At 33.5% G+C, this 12,185-nt stretch overlaps 1 protein-coding gene across 8 annotated transcripts in view; it reads right to left on the bottom strand.

The window, feature by feature from the left end:
- The window catches only part of LOC128260279 (moesin/ezrin/radixin homolog 1), a 29,030-nt gene that overhangs the window by 8,250 nt on the left and 8,595 nt on the right, over positions 1–12,185 (bottom strand). For all 8 annotated transcript variants that reach the window (XM_052993133.1, XM_052993134.1, XM_052993136.1 and 5 more), the window contains exon 2: positions 466–574. In XM_052993133.1, coding sequence (XP_052849093.1) covers positions 466–480 — 15 coding nt within the window. In that variant the 5' untranslated portion in view covers positions 481–574. The remainder of the gene's footprint in view (positions 1–465; positions 575–12,185) is intronic.

The following is a 12,185-nucleotide window of genomic DNA, read 5'->3' as shown; positions in this document are numbered from 1 at the left end:
AATTTCCCTGGATCTTTATGTTTGATGCAATTTTGTTGGCGAACGTCAAGAATTTAGCAACTATGACGTCCTTGCCTTCAGCTGTACCATTGCCCAGGAAATTTTCTATTAAATGATGTGATCCCTCTTCTTCAATTGACGACAATTGTAGTTCAAGTGCTCTTGATAAGGACACAATTTCCGATAACTGACAACGTCTTCGTCGCAGTGACTTTGATTAAATAACTAATCTGAAATAATTTACTAACGTCTCATTTCTATTAGGCTAGCGAAGAAAAACATTCCTATTAAAGTTTGAGCTTTATCAGTTTCAGTTTTTGAGGTTTTGCTGTCTTGGAGTCCATTAATTTATGGTTACTATTCTAATGGAATATTTTGCGGCTTTCAAATAACTGACTTATCTTGCCTTGTTTTTTAAAATATACTTAAACAACAACTAAGGGTTCTATTACAAACTTTACTTACCGCTTTTGGAGACATTTTGTTGCTTCCTGTCTTTTCTTATTTATCGAAACGAAATGATTTCTTCTGGGGGTTTTTTCGTCTTTACTCTTCGTTGCTTTTGTGCTGCAATCTGCAAAATAAAAAAATTAAACACATTAAAATGATTTGTTTTGTTTAGTTTATGTAGTGGTTTGCTTCACCAGCGAAAATCCAAAAAAAAACTGAGCCCCACAAAATCAAAGCAAGTGGTTTTTATATCAACGGTATTACTCAGTTTAAAGAAGGAAAAAGTTTATTTTTGCTCTCCAGTTTGTTTAGTTGTCAAGTGCAGTAAAACTTGCTGTATATAACTTCTTGGATTAAATCAACACTGTATTGACACACGTTGTTTTAGTTGCAAATCGAACGATCACGACATGAATGAATAATGAACAATTTTCAAAATTGGCACTCTCACTATATTTCCCGAGCATATATAATAATAGAAACAAACATATATATCACAGCTAGCTAAGTATTTATGATTTAACCTGGCAGTCTGACAGCAAACTGCAACAGACATTGAAAGCCATAAACATACTATAGAGATACAGAAACACATCAGAATTGTTAGCTAAAGACATTTCCATATTAATGCGGTGTTACTTGCTTAATTAATATAACGTATCTCAGCTGGAAAACTTCCTTATGGCCAAACGGAAATGGTTTCGTTTATGGAAGAGCAATGTCTGATTCACCCGAATAAATATTAACTAGATTTATACAATTGGTTTCCAGCTGTACTATCTCAGACTATCCAAAGTATGAAAATAAAACTTCTGAATAGAAACTAAAAACCTAACAGCAGTTTAAAAACAACAATTTGTTACCTATTAAAAACAAGCAAAATAAGAGATAAGCTATTGGTAGAGTGGTTTCAAAAGACCATTATCAAAGTTAACTTTGAATAGTAAAATTTCAATAGCAAAAATTAAAACACGAAAATCGAACTACAAAACCTTGTTATGAAACTAAGAATTACGAATAGTAACTAAACGATCTTTGCCTTTGTAAAAATGTTTACATTCGATAATTTGTTTTATCGTTGTGGAAAACCAAACACTTAAAGTTCAAGTCTAAAAGTCTGCCCTCCACAAGTTTGTCAGGCATAATTTAGCTTTGAAAAAAGTGTTTGCTTCCCTATTTGGTGTGCACTTTATGTTTCCATCAACAAGCGGCAAAAAAAAATCTATTTTAAGAGCATGGAAGGCTGCTGGCCACCCCAAAAATGAATATCCAATTAAATTTGACACAATTGACATTTGAACTGGTGCCAAGGGGAAGGGGGAGGGGTCAGCGGACAGGGGGGCAGCGGGTTCAGCGGTTCACGTGACAAGCCATGACGTCAATGGATTACAAATAGTTCTGCTTTGGGCTTGCTTTTTAACTTTGACTATGCTTTTTCAGCGTATTTCTGCTCTGACGTTCGATATTTCTAGAGAAATGCAAATAAATAATCATTAGCTGCAAAAGATATTTGTCTTTCATTAATGGTCTGTGGCTTGTTAAGTTTTGCTAAGCATTTTGATAAATAAATTCTTTATAGACTTTTTTTTTAAAACCCTTTTTACTGTCAAAGTTATAAAATAAAAAAATAAAAAAATAAAATAAAAAAAACAAAAAAACTTACAGGTTTTCTAGTTTATTGGCGATTATTTATGATCACAATTTTAATTAATAAAAAGAAAGATTTTAAGTTTTAATAATTTCACAAATTAGAAAAATTATCGTAAAAATTCTTTTTTTAGTAAAAGTTCTATCATATGAATTTTAACAAAAAATTAGCATTGAAATTACACTTCTGGATAAGAAACCTATTTTAATAATAATTTTGCACTTAAATGAGTGAATATTTTTATATTATACTGTTATACGATTGAATTTTCGTATCTGAATTTGAGTCACATTTCCAGATGCCCATTAACAATATCCAAGGGTATGCTATGTTTCGATCCCTAGGGAAGACAAACCCACTTCCTTTCTGGTTTTGGTTTAAAAAAAAATTAATTCGACTGTTGTTCAGTTTGCACAAATTATGACATCATGCCACATTTATTATCGCCACTGCGTGAACTTGAAGAGGGCTCCTCGAAAGAAAAAAATGGAATGAGCTCATGCTTCTGGTTGGTGCTTGTGAATGGGACGGTTTTCGGTTTCTTCGGATTTTCGCTGGCTTTGTTGACTCTGCTAATCAGCGGCCTCGAATTCCTTTGGCCTGATATCCGAATCGAGCGCAATCGTGTCGCCAAGTGAATCGAAATCGGTAATTAAGTGCATCCTGCCACTTTTTCTCTGCCTTTTTACGCAGCTTTTTTGCTTTAATGAATGAATAGAGGCCGTGGGGAATGCAAAGCGTCACTTCCTCTAATTACGATTTTATTTTATTTAATTTAGATTTTTTCCAGCTCTCTGGCTCTTTCACATCACAATACAAACTACACCACTACTTTGATCGTTTGCCGCTGTACCGGAAATGATTTGGCAAATTTATCTGTAATTTATACAGAAAAACATTTAAAACTTTAATTCAAATGGCGGTGTAATAACAGCCACACTGATGGGAAAATTATAAAAGGCCTTAGCGCCATTCAAATTATATTGCCAGGCTTTTAGCTTTCTTTAGAATATTAACATATTTAATAATAGTTTTAATAGTAAAATAAATTATTATTACTAAAACAAAGCTTATTAAAAAAGGATGAAATAATCATCCACTAAAACATCGACCAATTGAATTTTCTCATTTTTTTTTAGAGAGAGGTGGTCAGCACTTGCGTTATTGTAATTATTATTTAATTTTTGTTTATGAATGGACTTGCAGTAAATATTTTCATCCCTTCTCACAGTCATTTATTCAGTTAAAACAAACGTTTGGCTTTACATAATTTCAGTTTCGCTTTTTGGAGGCACCAGCAGACATTCCCCCCGGAGAGCTTTGCCTTTGTTTTGTTTATGTTTAATATCCATTTACTACATTAATGGGTTCAACAAAATGTGGAAAATCGAGTCAAAGTAGAGAAGGCAAAAATCACGTTTATTGTTTGACCACCGGAACCACACGAAAAACACAAGCAAACATACTTAATGAGAGAGAAAAACTGTGATTGCGTATGCGCAACGCATTTTAAAATCCATCAAATTAAATGAAGTCAAAAGAAGAAAAAAAAAACCCACAACCCCCGCAACTCTTCGCTTTTACTTTTCTTCACGTTTCTCTTAAACCCCCATAATAATGAGCTTTAAATAAAATTATGTTTGGCCCGAGCACTTTTAATTTCAACAATTATTTGTCTTTTTTTTTTTAGGTTTTTTCTTCTTTTGTTTTCATGGCGAGTTGGTTTTTCCTCCCCAATAATTAGAGTGCGCAACCGAAGGCAATCAAGCGATCAGCCAAACCAAACTGACCAAGTAAACCACATAGGATATGTATGCAAATGCAGCACTATTTTATGAATGGACATGGGCGGCATGACAAAGCGAGTAAAAACAAACCGAAAAGCACCAGGCAAATCTTAATTACATTAGAATTTAGTTGTTTTTTTTCTTTGTTTGTTCATTTATCTAAGCCCTCACAGCTGTTCATTAAATGCTAAAACAGCTACAACAAACAAGAAGACCATCGTACAAAGCAATTCATCAACTTGGCGGCAGCTTTTCCTTTAAAAGCACAGAAAAGGAATAACAATTTAACGTGTCGACTAGCATATACCTCGCAATGCAATTATATCGTTAAAACAAAGTCACTGCTTTGTACAAAAGCCATTAAAATAATAACCCGATTAGATATGTTCTAAAAGTTAAATAGTAATAAGTGTTTACTGTTTAAAATAAATAGTAATATTATAATAATATGAAATCTGCTAAAAAGTAACATACCCTTAACCAAAAATGGAACTCATCAACTTGACGTTAATTTTGCTTCCAGAAAATAAAAATGTGAAAAATGAAATAACAAAAAAAAAGACAGAAGACATAATAACAAATGTGACGATTTAATGAAGCAAATTAGGCTTAAATGTTCTAGATAGCAAAGAGCAAACAAAATCGCGCACGTAAAGAAAATATATGACAGCGGCGAAACAACAATAAAAGCACACATTGGAAGGCCGCAGTAGAGGAAACAGGGGGGGAAGGCGGAAAATGAGACACCTCACGAAGGGGAAATGAAAACATCAGCGATGCCACAATTAACACAGCACGCAAATACATTAGCCGTTCTCTCACACACGTTTCCCCCCAATTTGCCCACTGTCCGTGCCCACCAGGCCCACTGTCCATGTTTTTTTGGCTTATCTGTCTTTTTTTTTTGTGCATAGCTCCCCTTTTTTTCAAACTGCCAACTCACAAGAACAATTAGTTCTTTTGTGTGGAGTATTTATTTGCTATGGTTCTTTATTGGGGATTATAAATGAGAGAATGACTAGGGGTTTTGCTAAAAGATTTTCCAGCACTGGAACCGAGAAATATTTTGCAAATTTAAAGATATTTAAGTGCTTTGTGATTGCAATGGATAAATATCTCAATTTTATGCGTTAGAAACTTTTTTAATGCTGTTAAAAGGTCTAATAATGTCAACTTCATTTATTTTTAATAATCTTACAAATTAAACGAATAATTTAAATATTTTCTTAACAGTTTATAAACTGTGTATGTCACACACATTTTTAGAAGAGTGAAGTTCGAGTAATCTTAGAAATGTAACGATTAACTAAAATATTTTTTTAACAGTTTAAAAACTGTACCAGATGATGATGGGTTATTTCCACTCCATGTGGCGAAGCACCATTATGCAATCATCCACCCCCACCCTCTATCGATAGATTGCCGTTAATTGTTTTTGTCAATTGTCAACGTACCGCATGCAAAACACACGCAAACAGATACATGGTTGGCCATTTGCTGGTTTATCTAGCTGACAAAATTTTGCCGATTTTTGGGGAAGGGGAAGGGAAAAGGCAGATGAGACAAGCCAATCATCACTGGAACTTTTTTTATTTTTTTTTTTTTTTTTTGAAACACGGAGAAGTAATATACAAAACTACACATTGAAATTTGCTTGTGTGCGCGAGGTTACCCTGAAATTTTCATTGTTATTTGAATCGATAATCTTAATTGGGTCAAATTACATAACTGACATAAGTCTTATCAGCCGACGGCCGACGGACGATACCAATTATAATGGGGCCGGACACTCGGCACGTTCAGGTGTGCTCAAATATTCCATTTTTCCTCAAAAGTGGGTAAAAATTATGATTGCAATTGGATCATAATTGAAAACATTGCACAATGACATTTATTTCATTTGATTTTAATAAATAGTAGTTTGAACTTTTTATTTTCAATTTGTTTGATTCTATTTTTGTTAACCTTTAAAGGAAACCTTACGAATTAACATTTCTTTCAATTAAATTAATTACGAAATTTAACCACAACTAAACAAAACACTTCCTATCACAATAACAAACAACCAAATACATTTCCAACTGTTTTATTTCAACATCTCCGTTTTGTAGATTCATAGTACGTGAGTTGTGTCGGATCGAAGAAATTGGTAAATGACTTTTGGCTTCTGCCAAGGCAATCAAATTAAGTGCACGATTTGTGCCTTTCGCCGTGTGCCTTACAACATGTAGGTGAAATTGGTAAAAATGGTAATAAAATCAAGTTAATGTTGTTAAAGCCACTTCCGCTCGAGGTAACAACAACGACACTAGGCGACCCAACAACGCTTACAATGAAATCATGTGCATATCTTATCTAACATCACAAACACAGACGCAGGGCAATTGGCCTAAAAATATTTTATATGCCTCACCGAACAGAAAAAGTGCTTAGACAAAACAATGTGGGAGAGGCAGGCAGGGGGAAAAACAATTAGAAATTGGCAAATAGAGACCAAAAACGGAACCAACTCCTGATAAAAAAAATGGGGAATATCTTGTCATTAACACACAACAACAAATGTAGCAACAAAATAAACACAAGGAAAAATCGGCAAATAAAAAATGAAATGGCAACATCAAGAGCGTCAGAGACAGACAATTGGGTCGCATGTCGACAAGAAATCATCAACAATAAATCAACCTCATCGAATCGTAATCGAAAACGAAAAATTGTTTGGCACATGCCACAATTAAAACGATTTGTATTTCGGCTGTTTGCGTAGGTGTTTTATGCATTAAATTAATAGCACAAATTTAATATCCCTAAATTTCCTAAAAACAAGGTCAAAAACAATTTACTTTAGAGAAGTTTACCAACACTACATTACTCAAAAACCCTGTTTACTTGATAAATATGTTTTACCACCACTAACGTGGTTAAAAACCTTACATGATTTAATAAAATAAAAAATGAGTCTCAAGTGGGGTACATAAAAATTAAAATTGTTTCTAAAAATAAACTAATTATCCAACAGAAGCGAAAATGTCAACTACCCACAACAAGGTTTAAAATACCATAATTATCGAGTAACAAAACCAATAACACTAAGCACTTGGCATTCCTCAAGTTAAAATATTATTCATCGCTAAATTCCCAAACTACCAGTCAGAAAATAAACAACACCGCCTATAAAAAAAAAACCAGTTACCAGGCAACAATGTTTAGAGATTCTTCGATGGGGGTACACAGGTACTTGAGCATGTACCCGAAATCAGGTACAGTCACCACTCGAGTATGTAAACACGTTACTCAACCGCCCTGTTGCTCTTATTTATTGGGCCAAAACTGCGCCCACTTGTTGCCCTGGGTTATTTACGACTGTTTGCCTTGGCTAATGCCTGCGTTTACAATTCGACAATTATTTAAGAGACAAAAGCGTTCGGCAATTGTCAAATAAATGGACACGGGTTTCTTTTCTGGTTTTTATTTTGTACGGATTTTGCCATATAGATAGAGCGTTATGAAACGCTGACAATTTGCATGCACTGTGCGACGAGGCATGCTTTATGATGCAACCCGCTGATAGAGAGGGACAGGTGGATGGCTCCATCTGCCATTAGTTATTTTTATGTCCGTCGTCCGCATATTATTTGCAACTTATTTATGACGAACGGTTAGACAACGACAGCCTCGGCTTGTTAGCTAATTTCATTTCATTTCAGTTTATTTCGGCTCTGCGGCTCTCGAACGAACACTCGTGCAAATAATGCAAACAATAGCGATAGCGATAGAGGTAGATATGTAGATGTAGATGGAGACAGCCACTAAAGGCTGAGGAGTAAATAATATGCGTGACATTGGGTTTTGAGGTTATGCATACGTTAATGTGCAGCCCCAACTTCAATTGTTGTCTTGACTTTATTAGTTTGCCGACAATGAGATAAAAAAAAACATTAAAAATATAAGAAAAAAAAAATACAAAACTTGATTAATACTTTGAAATTTCAAATCTCTTAATTATTTTGGTCTGGATTTGTGACTCAATTCCAAAACTGCTTTTAATAGCCGGCTTTCGTTGTGATTGATTTTTATTTTATTTTACAAATGACTCACATTGCCAACGAATGTTTTTTGGATCACTACACTTATATTATGAAAATTCAGTGACTCAATCTTTCCTAGTATTTGTCAACAATATTTATTTAATCCTATACTTTTCTTGATAAGCAGGTCATTTCCTGAATTTAAATTCACGTTTTTTATTTCGATAAGTTTTATCTAAAAATGTACAATTTTAAGCTTTATCTACAGGCGACCTAAAACAGAATCATAAATTTCTGGTTAAATTTAAAGTTTAAAATTTAAAGTATAAAATTATCTTAATTCATTAAAAAACCAAAGCTACCATTTTACTTTTTACCAAAAAATTTAAAAGTCACTTTACAAAATTTGTTGTTTTATAGATGGCGGTTGGTTTTCTGCGTTTTTAAATTTAAAGCTATCTCTAAGATCCGAAAGTGATAAACAAAAAATGACAAAGCTGCCAGAAATATAATTAAGAGGATAATATATAGATACCAATTTTCCATTGACCAATATTTTTCCGATTGATTTATGCAGTCATCAAAGCACGAAGGAGAAAAAACCAACAGCACACACAGGCCATTAACAAATAAGCGTTAATGAAAATGTGCACACAGGCAAACAGTCGCAGTCAGCATCACACACACAACACAGCTGCCATTAAAACAACATTAAAAAGTAAAACAAACAGCCATGGCAACTAAATTTTTCTACTTTTTGTTTTCCAAGTCGCCGCTGGAGATGATTACATTTCGATAAAAACCGAGGAGAGTAAGATAGAGACGGAAGATAGCTCAGTGACAAGGTAAGCACACATAACCAAACTCAGGTGACAATGCAGGTGTGCTGCAGTGTTGTAAAAAGCTTAGCTGCGGAAGTGTTGATTAATTGCCGCGCATCCGCTGTTAGATAATCATCCAATAATAGAAAATAATACTTTTAAGTGCATATATTTCAAAATGTTATACAGAGTTTGTTTATAAGACAGTAATGAAATGCATTTTTTATAAAAGGCAATTAAATAAAATTTGTTTTTTCAACTTCCCATTTTATTTTAAATGAATACATTTTTTATCATTAGAGAAATTGAATTAGCAGTCTAAAATTAAAATTAGGTAAAGGCACAAAAAGTGGCACATTAACAACAAATAAATTATCAATGCCTCGCAAATTAAAAACAAATCCAAACATTTATAATTAACATCTCTTGACTTGAATTGAACATGCGCCTTCATAATTGTTTTGGCACAGAGGCCAATATTTTGTATTATGTGCATATCTTCTAACCTTCATTTTATTATTCTCAATTATTTTCAGTGCCAAAAAATTAAATTGCCATACGAGATTTATTTATTTTTGCTTCTCACTCATTTGCATTTTATTTTTACCCACACTTCGTTTCCCATTTAATTTTTCCCTTTATTGGTTGCGGTTCTTGGTAAAATCTTGACACCACCTGACATCTGAGTCATAGAAAACTCAATCGGCGTTAAATTGAATTTGACGCAGTCCCGCAACCGCATTTTTTCCTTGGTAGATCGAAAGCGAGTGGCAAAACAAAAACAAATCAGAGAGCAAAGCAAACAATCAATTGCACAATTAGTCATTTCTTTAATTAATAATTCACTATTTTTAACTGTGCGCCGTCGTTGATGACGATTATGAGGTTCACTATATGAGTCTGATGATGAGCTCAGGTTATAACAATTTCAAAAAAGGCAGCACATAAAGTTATTATCGTTGCTAACTTAAGCACATGCACACGTAAAAAATACTTATTTTCGCTCATGTTTTAAGTTTACGTAACTAAATATTGTAATGTACCATATTGATTTTGTTATACAAAAATTCCAATAATATTGTAGAAATTTCATAAATAATATAAAATTCTCGTTTGAAAAAAGCTAGGATATGTCAAAAAAAATTATTTAGATACCTGTTTAAAAACCTTAATAATCAGTTTTTTATATTAAAAAAATATCATCTTTAAAAACTATTACGAGTACATTTTTTTTTGTTTTTTATGTTTAATACCGATCGTGATTTAGGAGCGCAATTTTTTTTGTGCACACCATGAGAAATTTATCGTATTTAAAATAAAAAAATGTTACACCTTGAACTTTGACGCAACACGAAAGCGTCGCTACTTCAGCCGGCGTCGTCATTTAACTTGAAGCCCGAGTGCAATATGTCTGCCGATCTCTCAGGTATACCCCTATATCCCCTCCCCACGACCCCTGCCACGCCTCCTCACCTTCGCCGTACGTGGAAACGTGCTCATACATATACTCAACAACCAGACAAAAACCCTCACACACAGGGGCACATGTAATTGAAGTATTCGAAAAGCAAAAAAAAAAAAAATAATAATAAAAAACAAAAGACGACGAGGCATGAAAAGCAGAAGAAGCAGATGCTGCCTAAGCTTGTCTTTCGGTTTCGGATGTGTGTGCATTTTGTGAACAACGAAAAGAACAAAGTGAAAACAAGAAGTAACGATTACCCTTAAAGCGAATATCTATTATAGGATCCCAAATGCAATAAGTGCAACACTTGGATTGAAGACTTATATTTTAAAAATGCTTTCTTTCCGTAAAGACATTATTTGTATTGTATTATAGACACTTCACTTGACGAAAGTATTTTTATTTCTAAAAGATATTCTAAAATCAGCATGGCTAGTTCAATATAATTAATTGAAAGTAAATTTCTGAAATCGAAAAATTAATTTATTCACAAATGAAATCAACTGGATACAGTTCAGACCCCTTTTAAAGGGTATTCAACCTGTTCTTTTTGTTTTTACCAAATTTTTTGACATTTTCAGCATCGATTTCGTGCTAATGACAACTACAAACTGGAATTGTTTTTTGGGGGAATAATGCAAATGAGTCGAAGTTATTGAAAATCAATGAAGCATCATCAAATTGTTTTTAGAACTCTGCGCTCGCCTTCTCAGTTAACTGACCTTCACAGATGAGCGTAGAGAATTCTCCCATTTAGTTGGTAGTTACTTGGGTGCGGCCACAAAATTAACAACTTTTGGAGGCTGAGAGACAACAAAAGAAAGCTGCGGAATTTTAGCAATGCGGCCAGCGATGGATGGCCAATGATCTCGCCCTCCTCCTTCTCCCACAGAAAGCCAGCTGGACAACAAACAGCTTTTCCTTCAACTCAAATATACCGTGATCACTCAACAGGTGGCCTTTGGATTTCAGGTGGATTTACTAAACGAGTTTTGACTTTGGAGTCAACTATTCACAATGTAATTAGGCACATGTTTCCCTTAGAGATTAACGAGTTTGTACATTTTTCTAAGTTTATTTGAGGAAATGATGCGTTTTATTATCCCAGAAATACTTTTGATGATGCTGACTCCTATAATCATGCAATATTTCATTTTATTTTATTTAACAAATAATTGTTTTTAGAGTATCTATTTAACCAAAGACGTTAGTATTGAAATAATAGACAAAATATATATTTATTATTCATTTTAAAATAACATTTTACATTATTTTAAAATTTTAGCAACGTAGCGATGACTGTATCTCATTTTTTGAGCACGCGGTCAGCGTCAGGTGTAGATAAAAGTAAGCTTATGCACCTGATAAAACATTTAATTTATATACACAGACATCCACAGTCATTGCAGAGAAAAGCAAAAGCAAACTCCACAAAAAATGGCTTAATAAAATGCTGAAAATGTACGTTAATATGCACTACTCTATCATTTGGGAAATTAAAAAGCGAATTTAAATGCATTGAGACACGCGCGCAAGTCGGCAGCAGCGATCGCATGCCATGGTCGTACGACTCCCCTTAACCCGCCCCCTCTCGACACTACAAAAAAAAAAAAACTCGACCGATTATAATTACGATTTTGATGGGTTTAACAAAAACGGTTCAGGTCGTTTTAATTTAAATCTTAAATAAAAAAAACAAAAACAGTACTTGTTAACATGTGGAATTTTTTATAAATAGGCTTAGACACTAAATATTATATAAAATTAATCTTAAATAAAAATAATAATAATAATTTTTTTTAAAATTTCGTTTTAAAACTCTTGAAGGATTTTCATACAAAAAAAGTTATATGAATCCATTTTTCTGTAAAGTGTAATGCCTTTTTAACAGCTTTATTGAGCTAACAAAAGCATTTGCTCGTTATTCCGACAATATCCTAATTGATTTCAATAATCACCAATAATTTTGGCATCCCCATCGATTTCTCG

The sequence above is a fragment of the Drosophila gunungcola genome (genome assembly GCF_025200985.1).
Source record: "Drosophila gunungcola strain Sukarami chromosome X unlocalized genomic scaffold, Dgunungcola_SK_2 000021F, whole genome shotgun sequence".
Lineage (NCBI taxonomy): Eukaryota > Metazoa > Arthropoda > Insecta > Diptera > Drosophilidae > Drosophila > Drosophila gunungcola.
This window is presented reverse-complemented; position numbering and strand designations above follow the sequence as displayed.